We start from the raw sequence: 24,827 nt of genomic DNA, 5'->3' as shown, positions 1-24,827 counted from the left end.
CAAACATACAGCAGCAGAACTGCCCTTGTGACTAACCTAATTTCAGCAGCCAGCCTTCTCTATCTGGATTAAAAAATGTATGCGTTAGATCATTTCCATCATCTTCGGGAATTTTAAATGGCTCATTCTTAATACTTTCATATAAATTCTAGAAAAACAAAAGAGGAAAAAGACCTCATTAATAAAAGTCTTAACAGGAAATGCAACCAGGCTATCTTACTGCTTCTCAGACTATTAGTATAAAAAGCACAGGAAATATTGTCCATAAAATTCTGGACCACCCCCGTCTATCTTTGTTTACTACTCTGATCAAGTTTGATTTTAAACTACTTCATCTATAAGCAAGCCTCTCTTCAGCACAAATTTCTTAAGCACTCCTAGCAATGACATTTTTATTTTAGCTTCAGCATTTGGATTTTGAAGGTTTCAAGATCAGTTTCTTTTAGTTTAAGTTTTGCCAAATGAATCTGGGTTTTCATAAAATGCTGTAGCCCATGATACTGTCTTACAGCAGTTATTTATACTGATTTCTCAAGGAAGGAGCTCCATAAGACGTGGGAAAAATGAGAGGAAATAAAGAAAAAATAATTTATTATTTTTTCTCATAGAAATGCTACTTTTTTCATTAGCAGCCAATTCCACAAGAACTTTGCCATAAGCAAACTACTGAGAAATAAACAGAGCTTTTTCTCTGAAACAGCCTGTTCTTAAAATAAGGTTGGATATAGGCAGAACTAGCTCAAAGTAGCTGTGAATAACAAAAAATGCTTCTTTCAGCTACTCAAAAGGTTACACATGCTAGAAAATGTTCTTTTGCCTTCCCTTGACAAATTCGCCTGAGAACTGTTGTACATTTTTAAGTCTGCTATTAAAAACACAAAGCCAGGCTTTGTCCTACCCAGCACAACTTACCCTTAGCAATTCCTCTGGAAGGTCTCCACCTTCATTAATTCCACGATTCATGGAGATAAACCTCTCCACTGTGGGTTTATCTCGCACGTTGTGGTTGTGCAGGCTGGTATTCAACATAATGATGGCAAATGAAAGCACGTAACATGTATCTGAAATCAGAGTTTACAAACAGTTTACCTTCCTATATGCTGTGTGTACAAAACTGTAAAATTAGTACAGATCTCATCTTGACTGATAAAGAAAGAGAAACAGTCAAAAAATCCTGAACACTGTACATAAAAGTACAAAATCCTTAAGCTGTTGAAGTAAGCCCAAGACAACAAAAATGTTACAATTCAAATAAAAAATAAATATAAGAAAAACTGTATGAGAATCCAAAAAATTTTAAACTCTTATGAAATCATTGCTATCACCCTAAATTAACATTTCACTTGAAACGCTTTAAGTGTTGGGCAAAATGTTCTCTGCACAGATTTTGCCTAAATCATAGTGGTGGATGCTATAATAAACCTGGTCCATCAGCCTCCTCCTACTCAAAGTACTTCCAAAGCTCTCTCCAAAGAGAAAGAATGGTCTCTTCAAAATAATATTCTGACTGCATTTAAAAAGACTGAAAATCACACTGACTCAGTTCCTTGCCATACAGGAGGTAGCTATCACTGCTGGGTAATATCAGAAGATGACAAAGGAAATCTTATCATGCCTCTTGACATGGTTATGATTATAGTAAATTCTCCCAGAATTCAAGTACAAGATTCTGTGTAAGAAAAAGCAGGATGAACACCTGCTACAGAGAGGGAAAATGTGCCTACATCTTCAGCAGTTTGTTATCAGTAGCTGTTTTTCTCTCTAGCTGTTACAGACCTGCTTTACAGCAACCTTTTCCCATCCTATCTGTTCCTTAAATTAAGTGATCATGAGCAATCTATTTGTGTATATAGCCAAACAGAACAGCAATGCCAGGGCATTCTGTGCAGTTCTGTGATGTCTTATAAATGAAAATGCATTCTGACCATAAGCTTGCACCTCCTGGATCAGTCAGACACATTTTCTCATTTCTCAGGTATTTCTCATTTCACACATTATTTTATGCCTAACTTCCTACTGGCCATTATCTCCCTGCATCAGATGTAGAACATACACACACACACATATGTAAATAAAAATTATATTTGGATCATATAAGTAGTTAAGAACTCCCGTGGTTTCCTGTGACTGACCTGTAGACTGGAAGACTCCTGGGTTACAAAGGCAATAGCGTGAAGCAAAAGCTTCCATCATACGGTCAATTTTTTGAGCCTCTCCTGGGAGTCTGAAGCTCCACAGAAACTGCCTACAAAAGGGAAGATTAGTTGTTAGACTCATTCCAGTATTTATATATTAAATATTTATTACAAATAATCTGAAACGAATGGAAAAAGAAAAAAAAAATTCAGCATTGTCTATATAGAACATCCTAGAAATATGTTCTCAATCTCTCAACACACAAGTCAGGAGCTATTATAAAGCAACATGCACAGATGGCTAGCCCAGTAACTCAGCCAGCAACACTGCATGCTATCAGGCAAGATAATACGGCAGTTCATATTCTGAGGCTCTCTCTTTTTTCCAGACTAGTAAACAATTTTCTGTATGCATCCCATTTTTGCCATGAGAATGCTATGGGGGGAAAAAATGAGTTCAATCCTCCCTGGGTTTCCTGGCTACAAAAAGCAATGAACAGTCAGCTAGACTTTATTCACAATGTAAAAAGACACATTATACAAAGTATTTCTGGTGTAAGGAGAGAGAAACAAGGAATACAGAAAGACTTAACATACTTACTTAAATTCATACAAAACCTTCTAAAAATGGTAACAACAACAAGAAAACCCCGCTGCTTAGAGAGGTGCTATCTACTGTAAGCTCACCCTACAAGAATCGGACCTAGGCCTTAAAAAGAACAACTTATGTCATCATTTCAGTAATTTTGTAATATATGCAGCAGATTTTGCTGCTGCTTAGCAGCATAAACCGAAATACAGAATTTACTTTAGTAACTTATTATTTCTACATATTGGTACACTGGAATGCATACAGGACAGAAGTCTTCACAAATTTATTTTGGTACACTGTGGCACTAACACGTTCCAATGAATTTCATAATTTATTCTTTTATCTCTTAGCAAAAGAATTATCTGAATTAAACGAGGATCTAAACCAGCAAAGTTACATGCTCTGCCATGCAAAACAGGTTCTCACTATTCCCTGTACATTGGATGCCAGTATAACAACCATTTATTCCTGTCTTCATTGGTTTTCATTTTAGGACATTATATTCAAGTGTCACAGGCCATCTTTAGCTTGTCAGCTCTATCTACTGTCTTTTACTCACCTCATGTAAGGTTCCAACCCAGATCACGAATTTTGTAAGCTACCAAAATACAAACATTTAATAGTAGCAGCTGCTAAAGAAGAATAAAGTCAAACCTAACATCAAACTGGGTAAAGGAGACAGGAATACGAAGCTTCCCAGACAAGCTTCAGCAGCCACAAAAAGGCTTCTTTGGCCCAAGCCTCAGGCAGCTCAAGTTATCATCACCACATCACTCAACCATAGCAAAGCTGTTCTGACTCCACATCACAAGGCACTGCACCAGAAACAAAGATCACACAGACATTTCCATTTATCTGGTGTCAGGAGGGAGTCACTTGCGGCACAAAACCAGGCAGAACTGTCTAAGTCAACCTAATTTGATCAATCTGTTACAGATTTTCACCAAGATGAGAAGGGATCTCACAAGGTCACTGTATGCAAGCATCCCAGATAAATCAAAGAACTGTTCATGTAGCAAGGGAAGAAAATAAACTAAGATATCACACTTTCTTTCACATGACAAGTGGGAAAGTGAGGCAAGCAGAAGGAAATAACTTATTTCAAAGTTTACCTCTCTGTGACTGAACCTAATCAGTGAGGCTGGGCAGTGGATTTCTCCCCCTCCCTGCCCAGAAGGACAAGTTGAGGTGGAATAAAAGAAGGAAGAAAATTACTTATTTAAGTGAAAAGTTTATTTATTTTTTAACCTATCTCTGTGCTAAGATAGAAAACAGGTCTTCCAATGTCCACATATGGCAGGCACACCGAGAACTAACAGCTGTTTTAGTTGTTTGTATTTCCTGAAATGACCAGGATTTTTCACTCCCAAGGGCAGCACACACACAAGCTGTCAGAAGGGTTAAACAGAGCTGTCCCTGCTCACTTGCACAGTAATTTGTAGAGGTTGTGCTGAGCTGTAGAGCAGCTTTCTGACAAATAAATCAACACGGTGACTCATATAAACATGCAATTTGATAGAGGAAGCTCAGGTCAAAAAACAGAAAGCATTTACTCACCTTAAGGCTTGTACAAGATTGAGATCAGCGAACTCATGGAGTTCAACAAAAGCCTGAAGAACTTTAATATTAAATTCATCTCTATGAAAAACAAAAATGGAAATAGACAATTACAATTCTGACCTTTAAAGATTTGTTAGTTATCTCAATTTGCTTCTGAAAATAAATAAGGAAATAAACACTCATACTGATCAAATAAAGCCATCAGAAATAACCTACACAGTTATTTGAAAGTTATTTTCCTATTTAACACTAGTACTTTGCCCATTTTTTCTGGTAGGTTAGCAAAAGCCATTTGAACTTATTTTAGAAATGCTTATTTAAATGACCTAAAAATAGCCTTGCCTTCTTTGCTTCACATTTATTATAACTGTACCTGCCTTGACATAGGAGGATACCTGAGAAATTTAATCAGTAAAAAGCCTTTTGCAGAAATTGTCATGAATTCTTAAAACAATGGTTACTGTAAGACTAATTTCTTTAGCCATACAACATACAATTAACTAACTTTTTTCCACACTAAGAACAGAAAATATTAAAGCAGTTATCTTAATTTATATACAAAGATAAGAGACAAAAATGCTTCTATTGATTGTATCCAAGAAAAAGAACAGCTTTTGAAAAGAGCTGCTTAGCATATACTGTAGCCTTACTCCATTCCAAGAATTGGTACAATAAAGTTAACTAAAATCAGAAGAGGTTTTGAATGGGCTTCCTCTCACCCATCTCTTACATTGGTATGCAAATTATGAGCCAAATTATGCTTTGTTTGATACAAGGGCGTTTAAATTCAAAACTAACATTTAAACATTAATGAACACAAAACTATGTGGATGGACAGAACTTGGCCCACACCATCACGGAGTTCCTGTGCCAGAAGAATAAAGGTTTATAATCCTCAGGGTGTGCTTTGAAAACCTCACCAAGACAGAATGCTGTGTATCAGCCTCCGCCCGAAAATAGAAAGGTGTGCACCCACCAGGAATTATCTGTTGCTTTGCTGACTAACTGCATAGTCAGGCTAGCCTGCAACACTCAGAAGTAAATACCCTAAAACCAACTCTTCATTCTTTAAGAATGTTCCTACATTGTTTACAGAAATACACACCAGTTCTGTCAGCAAATCCAAGCAATTCTCATCAAATTTAGCAATGCACAATTCAACTGGGCAACTGCTTTTCAATGAAGTGGCATGAGTGTGTAATAAAAGACAGCACTCCAGAGGGAAAGTTTTTACTTTAAGCGAATTATCTATTTTGTTTATGGGCATGCAGTATTTGTGCTGGGTACAGCTCCAAAGACACAAGACAAATAATAAAAAGCTCCGGGAAGCCACTTAAAAAAATGTAAGTGAAGGTAGAAAGAAATCATAAGTCTTTTTTTAGGATGTAATTAATCCCTTATTTATTATAATTTTTAAGTGTTACCTTATTCCATTTCACCATTCTTTTTTCAGCTTGTTGAGTGCTGTAAGACTATAAAAGTCAGTAATATAGATTCTATCTCTTTATGGCAGAATGTTATATAAATATTTCAGTCTGCTGACTAACCTGGTCTTGTCTTCAGCTATATTTAGCTTGAATACAGAAGTAATTTATGATGGGCCCCTGAGAGGGGATGGCAAAGAAGGAGAGAATGTCCTCAGACATAATTCTGTTGTATAAAAACTGTTGACGTGTCTACATATTCTGCATAGAGACTTCATAACAAAGATCTGTTTTCAAAACGCTCATATTACAGCAAAAACTTTGAGTGAACCTACGAAAGCCAAGGGGAAACTGCTGAGCAAAAACCACGCTGTTGCTGCTGGAACCAGACTGAAAAGTGGCTCAAAAGGGAGCTGCCACAACCCATCACCATAGGGGCACATCCTAAACGAGCCACCACTGAGAGCTCCCTAGGTGGCACTGGAACATGTGCCAGCACATACATACACACACGCCAACCCACTGCACTGCTGCCTCTCTCAGCTGCCTTTTTAAAATCAATTCCTGGGTGACACAGCAATGGAAGTCATTTGCATTCTGACTGTGTTTTGCAACAGTGTGCATAAATATGCACACTGCATGTTTATTGTACCAGGACTGATAAGGACAGGGTGCAGCTGCCCTTGGAGACACCTGCTTAGCAATGGGACGTGTGTGTGCAGGGAAGTGACAACACCAAAACCTGCTTGGAACTACTGTCCCAGGAAATACCTGTTTTAATAAGTAATTTCTTTACCATCCAATTATTACTGACTGTAAATCATTCCTCCTCTGGATACAGTACTAAGAGTTAACAGTAGTGTTGCAAAACAACTCTCAGACATTCCAAAAGCTCCTGGTATTGAATTCTGCACTAGAGACAAAAGTTTTGGCTTATTCAAAATACTAAATTATAGTTAATTAAATATTATTCCATAATGTACCCATTTAAAACTAACAACCTAACAGGAAGAAAACCTATCACAATACTGTAGCAGTTTTACATCCCCATTGTAGCTTTTATGGATCTCAGAGTATCTGAGCAGCTCTCTCCTGCAGCCCGTGAAGGGGAACTACCCAAAACCTGTGAAAAGGTTTTGTAAGCTCAAGAGCAAAGTTCCAATATTTTTACTTTACCTTTCACCGAGGTAATCTCCAATTACTGTTTTATTTAATCCTTCTCCTTTATAAAGGAACTGTGCAATGTCTTCTGCAGTGTTGTGCAGGAGGTCATTTTCTATCAGAAACTGAATTCCCTACGAAGAGCAAGTCCAAAGGAAAAGGAATGTTATGTCTTCTTTCACAAGCATTTAAGTAAATATCACTAGTAACATTTGGTATTAATATACCGACACAGACATACACTCAGCACATTAAGAGTTACATTACCTACAGATTTTTACTTATTTTAATAAAATGGTAAGCAAATGTTTTTCAGTTAGATGAGCAATACTTAGTACTGGTTTTAAGATGAAAATGAAAACACATTTTTAAGGCTAGAAGTACTAGGTGGCAGTTTGAATCCCTCAACCCTCAATATTTGATTTGAAAGATCAAATACTAATTGAGTAATGACTGCACATTGCTCTTTGGAGCTAATGTGTGAGCTGGCCTATTCCCAACATTGCATCAATGTCTGCAGAGCCGTAATCTGCAAAATCATATAATGAAGAGGTACACAGAAACTACTTAATTACCACCATGACACAAAATCAAGCATCTGGTATCATCTACAAACTGCAACCCAATACATCAAGCCACTACTTGCAGTAGGAAGTCACAGCTGAAGATACTGAAACCGGTTTAAAAGAGTTTATGCTGACATTTGGATTATCAGTGAATTCTGGTTGTGCTGGAACTAAACTATTCACAAAGGACTGGAGCTACACTACTCACAAAGGGCTGCTCAGTCAGCTGCTACCAAAGGCTGATGGAGAGTCTTACCCTGTCCCTCAGAGGGTACTTGATCAAGCCCCAGGACTCCTACTCCTCCAAAATTTACTGCCCTACAACTGGCACACGCTAGGAAAGCCCAGAGACTTCTCTGGAAAGTGGCAAAGAAAGGAGACTATGAGTTATACAGAGATTATGGCAAGGATGGGAGGGATGTTGTTCTGACACTGAGCAAGTCATGCAGAGATAACCATCCTCTGTACAGCCCACAGACCCCAACACAGATGCTGCTACTCCTGCTGATTTCTTCAGACCCTACATCACGCTGGTGAAAAGTAAAAATGGACACTTTAAGTAGCCTTAATGTCTTTGATTCCAAATATGTACAAAAGAGGTTAATAAATTACTAATATACTCAACTAGACTATTTCATAATTTCAAGAATACTAGTTTTTCAATTTCTGCAATTTATTTAATTACAAGTGAAAAAAATCCTATTTTTTTTTTTTTTAATAGCATGGATGGTCCTCTCCTGACATTCCAAAACATTATTATCCTTCTGTTTGATAAATTCTCGTTTTTAATAATGACATGGCTACCTGCTTGACAAAAAAAGGTCAGTTTTCTGACCTAATTTAACAGGGAAAAATAAACTGTGATGTTATAAAGCTTGAAGCTTTTTTTAGAAAATCTGTAATTCTCTTGGAACAATGTCATCTTCATCTGAAAAATTTCAATGCCAGGCTGGTACTCTGACAACTTAATATTTTGATAAGTCATTTCACAACAGACATGATTTCTTTTCAAAGAATATATCCATTATATCTTGAACAAGAAATTGCTGAGCTTTCCTCAAAACCAATCCCTTCAAAGCTTATTTATACAATATTTGACTACAAAACGTAGTGCTTTTTCCCATCCCAAGTTATACAAAAAGCTCTCATCTCTGAAAATCAAAAGAGAATCTTTCCTCTGATATCAGAAATAGCAGATTCCCTTGGTTCAACACCTGGACCACATTATTCATGTTTAGTATAAACAGACTGATCTGAATAGGTTTTTTGAAGTTGTGCAAGTTACTGATAATGGACATTACTTGAAGTATGGAAAACAAATTTCTGTGCACAGAAGCAGACACTTTACCATACTGCAAAAATCAATTTAATTTTCCTTTTCCTGGATCTTTCTTTTTATTTATTCCTAAGATGCTAAAAAACCAGAACAGGAAAAGTAATTTTTCTGGGACAACAACTTCAGCGTCTGGAATAAATGCCAAAATAGGCCAAGCAAACCCCCAGTACCTCCCACACTATCTTTTGTCTTGATGCAAATTTTCTTTCTGTAGACTGACAGGAGACAGATGACAGCTGTACTAGTTTAACTTACCCACACAAAACCCATTGCTACAGACATTTTCAAAATTCACTACAAATATTGCATGGATTTATTTTTTATTTTACTTCACTACAATGAAATCTGCTTTGAATTTCATCGCTTTTGCAATAACTCAATTATAAATTTTGCAGTTATTTAAACCCTGCCTCTGTCACAGAGAATTCATTTCCTGGGCCCAACACAGGCAGTACCAACTCCAGCATGGTGAATTTCCAGCAAAACTTTGTCTCTGCACAGGGATTCCTGAAGTGTTTTACAAACTTTACCATTACAGCCCTTCTCACAGGAGCTCACCAAACCCAAACTCCCAGGTACAACATCCAGGAAATGCATTAAACACAAGAGAAAATTGCCCAACAGACACACATGAATGTGTAATGGTCTTTAAATAGAAGTGATAGAAGAAAACTACCTTGCTGTGCTCCTGCTAATATGAAAACATGAGACCTCTGTGTCCTGGTTTTAAAGGAGGAAACTTGGTGGGTTCAACCCAAGTATTATTACCCCAGTTCTTTGGCATTCCTAAATCCAGAGACCACCTTCCCTCCTGCTGTTAAATGAAAAACATCCTTTTCCCAATGAACCCCAGGTAGCTTTTCCAGCACCAGAAGGATGAATACATACTTCAGCTGTCTGTAACTTAAAGTAGCAGCTGCAAGCAACATCATGACCCAGCTTTAAGCAGACAGCTACTGCAGCCACCACTGATCGCAAACATTATTAAGAAATTACTACTCTGAGTCTGTTCACCACATTTAAATTATGTTACAGTAGCAATGTGGCCACAGCATCTATTTATAGAAATAATTTCATCCAGCAAGAACCATAACAAAAAATAGTTAATGCTGGAATGAAGCATCTGACATCATCCTGTGACTTTGCCACAAACTTCTAGGACTTGAAAGAGCTGGAAGACCACAGGAAACTAACAGGATATTTGGGGGTATTCTGCCCTCAACAGAACAGAAGTTAAGCAGTCACCAAAACGGAAAATAAAAATAAAATACATGGCCAGCATTTTAGAAAGGGTTCTTGTACTTGAGAATTTCTGTCAAATTGGAAACAGTCTGAAGAACAGAAGCCATACTGTACTTGGAACATTTCAGAAAAGCCACCAAAATGCAACTGAATTCAATACAATTGGGAAAAAAACATGTCAAGAACACAGAAAAACAAATGCTAAATGATTTCCAAGAAGACCTTAAAGAATATGCTTCAGAAATTCAAAATGGAATCTCAATTACAAACAATAGAGGACAATAAAACAAAGCAAGGAAGCTGAAATATGAAAACCAAAGGCTAAAGGTCAAATATGTCAAAGAAGCTCTTTTAAACACTGCAGGGGAAATCTGTAAGAGAATGTGCAAGTCCCCAAATTTTCCAGAAAATTAACAACTATTTAAGAAACCGAGAGGCACTCCAGAAAGAACTCCATTACTTCTGGGGTACATGCAGAGCAGATTCCTTGAAACTGGTAACCAAGCTTGTACAAGTCAGAGAGGTACACATCTATATGTATATATGTATGTACAAAAATACAGATGTTCACACATGCCTTTTTCAGAAACAGGCTTTAGATATCCAAATATAAAAGTCTGCACGAAAACAAAAAATACGGCAAAGGTATTTTGAAAGATAAAATAGGAGAGCATTAAAGAAAAAGAAGTATGAATATGGAAAAAAAATTTAATTATATTTGACATATCAACATAGAACACCTCTATCAGGTACAAGACAAGCCAGGTCAATCAATACCTGGCATATTTGGTTGTTGATAAGTAACCTGCATTATCAAGGGTTTATTTAAATGAAAGAAGCACACAGCTGGCACATGACCTGATGGCTGCTTCCAATTTAACCCTCTGCTCAGTGTGTTACAGGACATGCAAATAAGGCCTATGAACTTACATTATCAGAAATATTTCTTAAAAAAAAAAACATAGAAGTATTTGTCATAGATCATACTACAAGCAGAAACTTGATTTCTGACAAGTGAAAAAAAAATCTCTACCTTCTTAGGGTCCATGTTGAATTTCTTCCTTCCCATGGCTATTTGCTTATTTCTTTGTGTAGTTTTGCTACATATAGAGACAAAGAAACAACAAGCACTTACCAGTCACTCTAACAAAAAGATTTCTAGATGACCTTATAATTTGTTTTAGCTACTTGGTATTTTCTACTAGAAAATCAAGACATTTACTTTTTATAATGGAGAAAATTATGATACTATTTTCAACTCCTTTAAGCAATTGCAGCTTCAGAGACTCATATCCTTATCAACTGGGCAATAAAATATTACACTCTATCCAACATATTCTCTATCCAAACAAATGACACGCCTGCATGGGATAAAGTCAAGCTTTATAACAGACTAAATAAAGGTCATCCATCCTTTGTTTAGAATGGGAAAGGTATTTTTACTCGCTGTTCCTGGAAGATCTGTTCCAAGGTCTTACTGAATCATGTCCATATGTTGGCATTACTTACCTTTCTTCTACACTAGTCAGATTATCAATTTCAGTCATAACCTCAGCAATTTCAAATTTTAATCTCTGTAAAAGAAGGAAGGACAATACATTAACCTACATTAGAGCATCTTTTGAAATCAACTATCATATAATAATATGATCAATTAGATTTTTTTTTCTAATATATGTTATTCACCTGAAGAAAAATGAACCAACTTAGGGCTTCCTAAGTATTTAAAGATTTTATCACAACTGAATGACTTGAACACCTGAACCTGCATTCTCAGTGTGTACTTGTCCCAGAGCACCAAAACCAAGCTGCCTTTATCAATTAATAAAACTTCTTTGCCCCCATTTCTCACTCACTCCTATCCTGGATGCAAATCTGCTGTTTAATAGTTTTTGATTACACAAATAAAATGTGGACATCTGCACATATTGCATTACATAAATTCAGAAGTTAATCTTTTTAAAAGCACTCATATGATGCATAAATCCCGTTCACTATTAGAAGTATTTTGTTTAAGTAATTTATATGCTTTTAAAACCAGTACCTGAAATTTATATTTAGATCTGTAACTTAATCTACTGAAGAAGTCTTCTAAGGATCTTTACAGTAAATCAATTACCTCAATATCATCAATCAGTTCTTTTTTCCTGCGACGAATATTTAAAAGCTCTTCTCTTTCTTCCATGGAGAGGTCATCAGGCACTGGAATGGAGCAAAACATACAATTTTTCAGCATTTGCATTTTAGCATTTGATACCTCATCATCACTCATAAAGCTTAATAAGCTGATTAGGAAAAATAAGCTTATATGAAACATCACGACATTTCTTCTACATCAGTTTCAAGAAAAAAAACCTAAAAAAAATCAAAACCAACAACATAAATGAAATCTAAATCTAATATATTTGTAATCTGCTTTATTAAAATCTAAGTAAGGTAATTGAATGACTGACTATGGACAGAATCTATCTTTCAAAAGAAATACAGACAATTAAAGGAATCTTGTTATCATGTGATGTGGCAAGATTTGGTTCTACAGCTTAATTGCCAAATTCAATTTGGATAGAATTCTATTACATCAATAACATACCAAAATTCTTCATGTAAATTAATTATGATTCAGAAGATATTACTATCTTCCAGGGAAAAAAAGCCAAAGAATAGGTGATGCTATACACAAGAAGTGTGACCTGGTGCTGAATTCAGACATCCTCTAATGCCAGCAGGGCCCCCTCCTTTGGTTGCTTTGAAGAGGGAAATGCAGGCAGGTAGAACCCAACACACACCCTAACACCAAATACCTCCCAGGTGTAGGACACACAAATACAGCAGCAGAATCACACAAACATGGGCTTTGCATAACATCTTTTAGGTGAGGCTGTAGTATTTAAGTCAAGTTTAGGCTTCTCCTTGGCCATGCTAAATGAAATACATGACCCTGCTGATAAAAATCAGTTGCTACTGAGGAGGCAAATGTGTGTCTGTCACTCATCCTACCCTCACCCTGTCTGTGTCTGTCTGACAACCAGCAAAGACCAAAAATCATTAGCATAAAACCGCTGCTTTTCCTGAACAATCAGATGTTCCCCAGCAGGAAATTTCTTTGGACAGAGATTACTCCTGCTAATTTGTACAGCACTAGGATCCAGCTACAAATATTCACTTCCTGTGCAAAAATCCTGCAGTAACAGTTCTAATGCTACCCACTTTCTTGGAAATATCTCCTGAATTATAGAACAGCTTTTCCTTCCAGCTCAGTAAAATGGAACAACAAAATTAATTAATAAGATACGTAAGAGCAGCACACAACAAATGTAGTCATTTGGGATGGTCAAGGACACTTTTATGATCTATACACACATAACAGACTGTAGCAACAGGATTACAAAGAAAAGTTCAGTTTGAGAGTTTTAAACACACATTTGGAAAACAGCTTCTGTTCAAATCCCAATAATGAAATATATTGATTATTTCGACATCCACTGGTTAAGCGCCTTTCCTTTTGGATCCAAATCATAACAAAATCCAAATGGCGACAGACCTTGTTAGACAAGAAGTAATTATGGCAAATGATTTCATTTAACTACTCCAGATACAAACATGATTAAATTACTTTCAGTTTAGGAAATGACAGTCTTCAGTTGAACAAATACCAGACTTCAATATGTTTACCTGCTTATTCTCCTCATAAGAAAGCCACCCACTCCTAAAAATCTCTTGCATGCAAATAGTGGTAGGATTCTTTTCACATCAAACTTTACAAATACATGTCCCTACATCACATCTTTGTCATACATGTTTACTCCAAGATCCTAAACCACAGAGAATTAATGACTATACACACACTATGTACATGAATACACCACAAATATTCCAAGTAACTGACCAAAAAAAATTAATACTGCTACCCAATGTTGATTATAAAAAAGGAAAACCATATATAATCACTCTCTTAGTTAGGAAGCACACTCTGATATCCTTAAAGCATTTCTGCAGTATTGTAGATGAAATGACACTGCAGCTTTACAGTAGCAGTACTAGTAAGAGATGCTAAATTTTTAACTCTTTGCTGTAGCAAGACATTTTGGTAACTCTCACCTTCACTGGCAACTAGAAATACAAATCAAACCTCAAACAGAAAATCATCTTGCAGAAATAAATATTTAGAATTCATAGGTGGCATTGCTTTTTCATCAAGGTGAGTTATAAAACCTCTGGATTAGCCACTACCATGAGCCCTTCCCAAATCTGCACACCAGTGAGTAGTATTGCAGTTTCTTCTCCCTTACTCTACCATGCAGTGAAGGCTCCTTGGGACAGGTTTGGCATATCTGGAAAGAACTGAAATTGCTTTTTTTGGAATCAACACGAATTGTAACAGCTTTCTATGCTCAAGCAACCCACAAAAAAAGAGAAATCAAACACCTCAGTGTTTTCCTACAGCACCCAAATACTGTCTGCCGTATTCTCCTTCCCTCTGATCACAGCCACAGTAGAGACAAGCCTCACAGTATAATTAATGATGCTGTTAGACAGAAAGGAAAAAAGCTAAATGGAGTCAGACTATGTTTTGCATTAGGGAATAACATCAAGTATTTATCTGCCACATACAAGACAAGCAGTCTGCTAGAAAAGAAGATTCCGCATTTGGAGAACACTTGTATAAAACTGGACATTATTGCAACATCTTTAAATAATGGTATGTAAATATCAGAGCCAAAATATTTCAGTATCTTTTGACAAGAGTGGAAGAGCCAGGATATAGCTGAGTGGGAGTTACAGTACAGCTCAACTTCCAGAAACTCTAGGTACAGACAGTATTTTTCTTCCCCTCACACTACCAGCACAGAGATTGACTCGCAAGGGTCACTCCCAAGTGCACTGTCCTGTACTCACATGAATTGGCCTCTGTGTCATACTGAAGATGTTTGCCTCATTATCATCCTTCTTCTGGTTGTCCATGACTGCCTCCCTGCTCTGGTGCTGCTCTTTATGCTGTAGAAAATGTATCAGTGGGAAACTCAATGCAGCAAAAAAAAGTTTCTGAAGAGACTTCACGTGGCATTACAGCCTGGAAGGTGTCTGCTCCAGGAGGCTGTGGGACTTTATGGCTACTGTACCTGCTGTTTCAACTCTGTCTTAAACTAACTTAAATTAAACTTAAATTAACAGTATTCCTGTGCTTCGATTAAGGCTTTTGAAATATTAACATAGGAGGGTAACACACAATGGTGGATTAAAACATCTCCACAGTCCTAAGCAAACATTGCAGGTACATGGTAAGAAATTATCTACTCTGGCAAGACCCTTCCCACGACCACCCTTTTGCCTCCAGCAAACATGTCTTTTCAACCCTGTGTTCACATAATCCTCCACAAAAAAAATAACTCATGGAGCACGTATTATATATTTGTTCTGTAAAACAAATTTTCTAGCTGTCCTCTCTGAGTCACTTCTGTGAGTTTTGTTTCTTTCACCAATCTAAACACAAAGTAGACAGGATGGGAGGAGTTAGCATGAACGTTTAAATACTAAAAAAGAACAAAAGCATTTCAGTACAGTGAACAAGCTACAGCTGCAGCATTCTTTCACTCTATCTTCTAATCTTTAAATAAAGACAATGCTCTAATGTAAGTAATTTCTGTGAAATCTTTTAGCTTACAGGGAGAGCATTTCCTTTTTCTAGAACTTCAGACCTTCAGGTACTACTAAATAGAAAGTCAAAACATTATATTTTATTCATGATGAACACATTGTTGAAAATACAAATTATATTCTTGGCCAAACAAAAAGAAAGAAACACACAACACCGTATACATTGCAATACTATTCCTACTACCAACATGAAAAAAACCCCAGGAAAATATTTAATATATTCCAACTTGGCCCAAAGAATTCCCGCAACTGAACTGTATGTACTTAAATGAACATCCTGCAATGCAACATTTAATGGAACAGTCTGTTTACTACACTGCGCTAGGGAAAACAAACAAACTGCACCTCACCACAAAACTAAGTGTATCGTGCATCAGTTGTGATGTCACTTGGTTAAGAAATTCTCCACTATGGAGAACCCAAGTACAATATCCAAAGAAGAGCATTATCTCTCAATACGAAGCATTTTTGAGATAGAAAGTACCAAAAAACCCAAAACTTTTAGAGATTGAGAAAGAACTGCAACAGATCAGCTTGCAAAGAAAGTTCCCACAGGTTAGTGAAATCTAGGAGCAAATTCCATAATAGGAAACAGAAATCTAGTAATTTCCAAGACCATAATACTGTCCCCTTTCTCAGTAGTAAAATTCACATATTTTCCAGCTCTCCAGCAATAAGAAGCAAAACTCCTGTGTTTAAATTCACTCATTAGCCTTTTAATTGACAGTCACCAGCCAAAGTCTAAAGCAATCTCACTTGACCCCTTCAACTGACTTCAGAGTTCAATCTCTCAAGAGGACACAGTAAAATATCCACAACCAGCAGAAAGCAAACATCTAACAATATCTAACACAGACAAAACACTAATGCTATACACTAATTTTGTAACCCCACTTACAAAGCAATACAACACGCTGACTCTCACTGCTCAGCTAACTTCTTGGTTTCATAAAGATAAACATTTTCCTTCTTCTGTGTCAGTCCCAAATAAGTGGTCTTCAGTATTTGCATTCCAAGCAAAAAAAAAAAAACAATTTAGAGGGAATTTAATTTTGCTGCAGTTGAAACATCTTGCAAGTGTAAAGATATTTATATAATGCAAGGCTTTAAACTAAACAAACTTTTCCTCACCCATACACAAAATGAGGAGACATGTTTCTTCTGGCCTTTAAAATAATATACATTCATCTCTGAGAACAAATCTGATTGTCTCAGAACATTTGCCTCAACGGATATTCTCAGGCTATTCTCTCTTCCTTTCCCTCTACATATTCCCTTTTTTTAAAAACTTGATTACAGGAACATTTTCCAGCTTTCAGACAAGATGTATAAACAATGCTCCAACCACTTCTGGCTATTAAAAATTCCATAGAAGTTTTCGTAGGAGGACATCCTTCTGAATAGATTCACTTCATATGCAGAAACAAACTGTAGCTACACTAAATTTCATCAGTAAAACCAGCTGGATTTGGCTGCTTCCTTAACTACCTTACTATGTGAATCTGCTTTTTAGTCACTGCTGAGCATGTTCCAGCATGGGAGCAGTGACACCTCCATTAACGGGGGAAATAATCCTGTACACAATATCCTTTTACATACAAAAAAAATCACCAGTTGGTGGTATGAGGAATCTAGGACAGAATCCATGGCTTGCAGAGTTATTTTGAGTTTTCAATCACAAGGGACTCTGTGGCCAGAAATCACATTAGTGGCCAAACCCAGAAGAGAACCTCCAACGCACATCCATCATTCTCATTGTTCAGCTGCTGGAAATCACACCATTACAAGATGTTCCTGAAAACATTTTTTTATTTAGGATAAGGACATACTTTGCAGGAAAGTTACAGTAAAGATATTATCATTTTGTGCTTCTAATAACAGGAAGGGGGAACCCTATAAATATTAATATTACCACATAAAAATACATTTTCGGGAATTTAGAGGAAATAGTTTCCCTCTGACTTGCTACACCTTCAAGATTATTTTATTTTACTTCTGCTGCACAGGAGATTTATTATATCAGTGGTACACATTTGTGTAGGTTTTTTTAAAAACAGATAAAAGCATAAAAAATTGGAAATATGAAATACATTTTTTGTTCTACACAGAGAAGGTCCAGCAGGGTGATAGTACCATCAAGACTGAAACCATCTCTTGTAAAAAACGAACAGTATTTTTTATAATCTGCAAGAATTACTTCAAATAAGGCAAGATTATGTTTTTGTTCTGGCCAGAAATAGCCCTACATAATTTGTTAATGTGTTAGCCTCTCTAGTCAAGCAGAAAGTAGGCAGCTGCAAAATTGTGCAAAATCAGGGTCCAGATAACACCGATTTGGAGGGAAGGAAAGTTTTACCTGCCTCCCAAAAACCATCTTACTTCAGATATCACAACTGATATGCCCTGCCATGGTACCTGCAAATGTTTCTGTCTGTGGAGTACAGAAGGCAGAGGAGCCAGCAGCAAAAGCAGATGTGTCTTTACAAATGTGAGCAGAGATCAGAGCACCAACAGCTGTGCAGGGGAGCAGGGAGGGAAAGGCTTCCCAGAGCTCTCGCATGAGCTGCTAATCCTGCCTGGGAGCCATGAGCTGCCCTTCTTAACGGCACCAAAGCACAAAGAGGGGCTTTACAGCAACTTCCAATCTTCAGATATACCCACAGAAACTGGAGAGGCACCTCCTTTGCTTTTGAGCTCCTAATTAGGCCTCTGACACAGATACTGGCCATTAGAAAGCAGGGTGTGTTTAAGTTAAAGAGTATTTTTTTTCCTGTCCATGCTCTTTATTTTCATGAGCAGGCAGTACTGAAGGTCATGATTATATTATACTGACCTCCTTTAATTCAATAGTGTGTCTTATTTCAACGTTTTATGTTTAGGAAGTCAAATGTTCTGCAGCAACTAAACAAAACAAAAGAACCACTTTCAATCACATAAAGGAGCATCACTTCGGGAAAACAAAGAAAAAACACACAGGGACAAGGTCTGAGCAAGATTTCACAGGTAATGAGCTGGCTCCTCAATGTTCCTGCACTGCTTTGCCATTCGATGCCTTTTTCTGAGCTGGCTTTTCCACTGTTTAGCAGGACAAATGCTTTCACCAAGGGACCGCAGAATTACCCAAGACAACGAAACAGGCACAGCAGAAATTCCTGGCAGCACAAAGGTACAGGGGGACAGCAATCCCCTTGAGGTCAGCCAGCCCTAAAACTCGCTTAGCTCAGCCCCAAAACCCCACCCTTACAGGCTGTATTCTCTAAATACTAAAAGTAGTTCAACCTGATATTAATAATAGATAAGCATGGATTTCCTTTCGGAAGCATTTTTCTTTTGAAGTCACTCTACTCTTGCTTCGAGATCAGAAGATGCTTCTAGGCCAACTTTTCTTTCTAAAATATGTAAATACAAATTACTGAATATGAAAAGAAAGCTGAGTTTAATTTAACATTTTAAGTCTCTTACCCAAATACATTAATACTTCCATTAATAATAGAAAGTGTTAAAATATGCATATCCATGCATATTTAAGAAGTGCAGAAAATTTTTTTGCCAGCTAATGTGGAAATTAAAAAAGGAGATGTTGGCCACACTGTAGTAGTGTGTGTTTCAGAGAGGGCTATGAACAGATTAGCACAGATAGAGGAAATACTATCCAACATAACATTTGCCTTCACCAGCATCAATTACCAATTACTATTCAGGAATTCTGGTGAATCACCATTCTGATTTCAGTGTTACAGCTACACACTACCACATTATCGCATCTTAACATCACAGTCCCGTTCCAACATGGAAAACAGTAACGTTGAAGTAATGTGGGACAAATGCAATGCTGTGCAGTGCCAAGCACTGTAAGTAAAAATGCACAATCTTGTATTGTGCTGCTGGCTTAGGGACAGTGGGGCCATCTATACTGCCTTAAAATTTTCTTACTCTGCTTTCAGCTTTTTAACAAAATGATTGCATCTGATTTCTTTTCTGCACAGCAAATAATGAGGAAGGGTGACCAGAATCAGCTTTGTGTAGTAATACCACCATTATAAATACAGGTATCACTCTTCCAAAACAAAGTGGCCACAAGCTTTTTCTTTACACTGCATCAAACCAACAAAATACTGTCAAACAGAAACAATTTTTTTTCCTCCCTTCTCATTATCTATGCTGCACAGCAAAATCTCACAGATAAGTAATTTCGGGAAAGCTCAGTCATAATTCTCTCTCTGTGGAGCATTTGTATGTGCAAAACTGGAGAAACAAATGAGGAACTTAGGTAGTACCATGGCTGAAATCAAACAAATTTTCTCTGGATGTTTGCATTTGAAAGCCTTTGCTTCTAGTACATTATATTTATAGCATGCATTAACACGAATTTAGTGTTTACAGAGTGGAAGTCGGCAAATTCTGAATTTCTTTTGTACACTTTCATGGCAAGATTCAGGTCACAAAAAATTTTAGCACCCCCTGAGGAAGAGAATGATCCAGCAATAACACATGGGGAGACCAGGGACAACAGCTGATAGCACATTGTGTATCCACTGGCAATGCAGAACAACAGCCACTTTTCAAGTGGGAGTCTTGGGAAGGAAATCAGGGCTCCCCCTCAACACTATATAGGAGGTGAAAGGAACAGATCACCATGCCAGCTATGCACAGCATAGCTAAGTGTCACATTAGAGATATCATGTCTTTAGCTGAAACCCTTCATTCACTACAGAGCAAAGAAAGGTCAGCAAAAGAGCAGCGCATTTTGCTTGCCTGCAGCAAAAAGAGAAAATTCTGAAATTGAAATGTGTAGATGCAATAGCTTTCCACAAGTAAGATATTTTAAGCCACACAACAGGAGTAGGATGTGCCTTTTAATTTGAGGCATTTATGGTTTTGCCCAGTACAACTGTAGTGTATTACTAGACAGAATTCTACAAAGGACTGGATGGAAAGGGACTGGATGGTCCCATGACTAATTTCTATGACAGCACAGCTCACTTCTGATTGAGCCAAGCATACAGACAACACTGACAGGAATTGAAAAATACTTTATCTTTAAGCAACTCTTTGGATGACCAGCATGGGAGAGTGGCTTGCTCAGACTGCTGATGGAAAACAGGTGGAACAAGTGGGAGCCCATACACATTGGGCAGCAGGATAACCTGAAGTACTGCAGCCACTGCTCAGGATTTGGTTCTGTGGTCACTTCAGCACGTTTAGGATGACTCCCAGCAGCTCTGTCGAGTGTGAGGCAAAGCTTAAACTACTGACAGGAAAAGAGCAAATACTCCTCTGTCAACTTCTTTTCCTTGTCAGTCAGGAGAGGACTCTTTCTCCCAGCCATCCCAAGGAGTATGTGTGGATGAAAAGGAAAGCAGGGAGACTTCACCTCCCACTGGTGCATGAGTCCCAGTAGTCCCTGTGAACAACTGGACTAACCAGACATGTCCTGCTGCCAATTTAGACTTCTTTCAGCTCTAGGATCCAAACAACTCAGACCAAGGGTGGGACAACTCCTCCTGAAAGCAGAGGTCATTTCATCACAATCTGCGTGAGGAAGAGGCAAACAAAAACACTGATTCCTTCAGCTTTTGAAATGGTATGAGAAGGAAAAAAGAATAAGACTGTAGCAACGTGTTTCAACTTTACCCTTACAGAAGGACTGTGTTTCCCCAGTCACCCCGAGTTACTGGAAAGAGGAAGTGGTTGGCTGGCAGGTACCTACATTTTTTCCTAAGATAGATCTTGGAAAATAGACTTGAAAAGCAAACACACCAGAGTAGTAGCAGACATTCCTGTCAGATCCATTTCAAGGAGCAGCACGGAAAATTGACAGGAATGTCGCAGAGCAGCTGCAGGGGGGTCCTGGAGCCCAGACCCTGTGGTCAGTCGCCAGCAATACCCCCAAATCCTGCTCAATATTCAGGCACAGCTCATCAGACCTACCGTGTTCCCAGCAAAACAGCTGGGCTCAGACAGGCTTTCTGTCACAAATTTCCAGTAACATCTCCTCTTGGCAATAGGGGATCTGCTCACAGCACTGCGCTCATTAGTGAAGAGCGTTAGCCATTACTTAGGATTGCCGGCTGTTTCTAAAGCACACAATCCAATTTTCAGAAAAAGCAAGGCAAAGTTGATTTTCCCCCTTCCCTCATCCCTGCCTGACACAGCTCTGGAGTTAGATTTCAGAACAGTATTTATTGCAGAAGTTTTCTATTTATTCATTTTCCAAGATCGGTTGCACACTGAAGGAGGTGGAGCAACTGCTGGATTTGAAAGCAATCTTCCTTCCCTGAGGAATGTCCCAAAGGCAGCTACAAAGTGCCACACAGGACTGCTCATCTATCAACTAACTGCCTGAGCAGCATTTATATTCACCCAAAACAAGACAGATTCCAGGATGCACAACTCTGTGCACAATGTGAAGCCTGATGTTGTGTAAGCCTTTGAAATTCCTGCAGTCTCCTCCAAAAAAAGTAACTGTGGTACCTTCTATGGAAACCACTGAGTTGCAGTACTTGGAGAGAAATGCAGTACAGCTAATACAGCACCTTGCTGTTTGGCTATCTTAGGTTTGAAATGCTCCAGTTTCTTACTATTACATCAACAGGCTCATTGGTCACATTGCCTGAAGTCTGAGAGGGCACAGAGAGAGTCAGGAATTTACTAAGATTTGTTGGTGAAAGAATAGCAAAGCTTCGTTTAAGACTGCAAAACATTTTCAGATTCATCAGAAAAGAGTACACAAAGCTTTTGTGAATTGTTGGTTGCCATCACACCATGAAACAATTAGTTTGACAGGTCACTAATTCAGATATAAAAGAGCTTTTTATCCGGCCCACTGATAACAAGTCTGTTGGATGGATCCACTTACCATAAGGTCAAACCCCTGGTCTCTCATTCTTTGCTTGGCAAAAGCCCATCAGCAGTCATACCAAATCTGCTTCACCATATTTCCAAAATAGAGCACATTCAACATCTGCTGAAATTCTTCTAAGTACAGACATAAGTTATATGTTACAAAAATAAAGGTTTTTCATACTCCAGGCAGACCTCCTGGCATTCTGATCAAAAACTCATTTGAATAAATACATTCTTCCTATTTAAACTTTCCCCAACTGTTTCAACTATATGTGCTGAAATATTACATTGCCCTTTCTAAGCTGTTTTCTCTGCCCCTTACTGGCAAAATCACTGCATTCCTTCCAGAGATCAGTGAAAAATAATCTGAACACATAATCTTTTGTACTTTATTTTGAAGTAACTTAGTCATTTTTCTCAGCTAAGTACCTAACAAGAAAAAAAAAAATCATATCCATACAACTTCAAAGAGCTAAGCAATTTAGTTTTACTGCTCTCAGTATCTCTGAGATTCAGCATTTTCCCTGAAAATGTAAGCAACTAACTGGGATTCAACCCTCAATCTTGTTTTTAAGTCCACCAGCTCCCACTGGTCCTATTAATAAACATTTTTTCTAAGATTTCCACTTCATCCTGTCATGCTCAAAGACTAAGTATTTCTGTTGACTACAAAACATCTAAGTAGGACTATGTGTTTTAGTTCTGGGACCCCTCAACACGGCACAAAAGATAACAATAAAAGATATCACTTCCTAAATGGGTAAAACCTAGAGCAAATCCTGATTTTTCACCTGCACATACCAGTTCCATTTACAGCATAGTCAGATGTAGACTCTGCTAAACACCTTTCCAAAGAGGTAGTGCCTTCAGAGCAGTGTTCTACCTGGCACAAGCTTTCATTATACAAAGACAAACTTTGTCTAAGACTGAAAAAAATCTGACTTATACTAACATACTTGCAATTATCCTAAATTTGCCTTAGGGCAGCCAGCAATACCAAGTTATAACTTCTGTTAAACAGTCTGTAGCAACAGTGTCTGCAGCTCCACTGACACAGCTCACATATTGAACGGGGAAAACTTACTAATGCAGTTCAGAAATTCTTCTGTGTATCACAGACATGGACAATGCAGCAGTGAGTACAAACCACCTGGAGAACACCATTCACAGGTAAACTCTTTATTGTTTAAATGATTTCCTGAACACTGAAAGAAGTGGTTGGTAATAAAGGAACTGGCACTATTAAGCCTAGAATTTTGTCCCTAAATAATTCTGACATACATCTGCACAGGCAGCAGTCTACAGTCCACTTGAAAATCATACCAAAACTACTTCTAAAAGATTCTTGAATCATAGCATCTATTCTACCTTCTTAAAATGTCTTAATAAAGTGGACCTAGAACTTTGTTGAAGCATTTGAAGCTCAACCAGAACACCTAAGTGCCATACTCAACTGGCCCTGCAGATGTTTAACCAGGATCTCCAAATGTCCAGAAGCTGTTTCTGAAAAATTACATTGTGGTCCTTTAAAGAAAGAAGTTAAACAAAAATAAATTATAACAGTTTTTAATCAGGCTATTAAATTTCATTAGATCTGACTGCAAGTATTTTATCATCAAGCTCACAACTGATAAGACAACTGGAAGCATTTAATTTTTCTTTTTTTGAATTCTTCCATTCTTTGTACCTCAAAGCAATGTCTTAACATCCACTAAAGAACCTCAAAGCATAATTAATTACAAACTAACAATGAAAGTCCAGCCATCCTGTGTTACCTTAGCTAAGAACTTACGAAAATATAACCTTATCATAAATTTTCCATTTTAAATGCCAAATTGGTTGCTAATGAAATCTAGAAATATTTTATACTAATTTAATGATGATGTACATGCTTCACTAAACCCTGCAGCATGCAACTTCGCACGGCACACATAATATGCTTGTACTAAATAGATGACATATTTTCCATTAGAAATAGCACCAATGGAAAATGACAACTTATACAGACGCACAGAATATAATCACAACATTGTTCACTAATGCCTGCCACCACTGTTAACTCTATCCCAGAAAGTCTCGAGAGGAAGCTAGATATAGTAGCAGAAGCTGATGAACTTCCAGCTGTAAGGGGTGGGAGGGAAAGGAAGCAGACTGATTAGTTGAATAGATTTATTGTATGCACATATTCTATGCTAAAACCCTGTATCTACTTCAACATACATTTTTTTGAGTCATTTGACTGTTCACAATTCAAATACAGGAAAATGCTATCAGACTAACATGTGTTTGTTCAGCAGGAAACCCTTTCTT

General features: G+C 37.5%; 1 protein-coding gene across 2 annotated transcripts in view; it reads right to left on the bottom strand.

Annotated features, from left to right (window-relative positions):
* The window catches only part of CYTH3 (cytohesin 3), a 48,447-nt gene that overhangs the window by 11,387 nt on the left and 12,233 nt on the right, over positions 1–24,827 (bottom strand). Inside the window, exons 2-9 of one of the 2 annotated variants that reach the window (XM_004175668.6) lie at positions 12,136–12,218; positions 11,526–11,590; positions 11,050–11,116; positions 6,888–7,006; positions 4,285–4,365; positions 2,133–2,245; positions 913–1,061; positions 37–148 (exon numbers count right to left, since the gene is read on the bottom strand). In XM_004175668.6, coding sequence (XP_004175716.1) covers positions 37–148; positions 913–1,061; positions 2,133–2,245; positions 4,285–4,365; positions 6,888–7,006; positions 11,050–11,116; positions 11,526–11,590; positions 12,136–12,218 — 789 coding nt within the window. Of the gene's footprint in view, positions 1–36; positions 149–912; positions 1,062–2,132; positions 2,246–4,284; positions 4,366–6,887; positions 7,007–11,049; positions 11,117–11,525; positions 11,591–12,135; positions 12,304–24,827 lie in introns of those variants that run through there. The other variant, XM_030285023.4, reaches the window with a different exon arrangement.

Source organism: Taeniopygia guttata, chromosome 14 (genome assembly GCF_048771995.1).
Source record: "Taeniopygia guttata chromosome 14, bTaeGut7.mat, whole genome shotgun sequence".
NCBI lineage: Eukaryota > Metazoa > Chordata > Aves > Passeriformes > Estrildidae > Taeniopygia > Taeniopygia guttata.
This window is presented reverse-complemented; position numbering and strand designations above follow the sequence as displayed.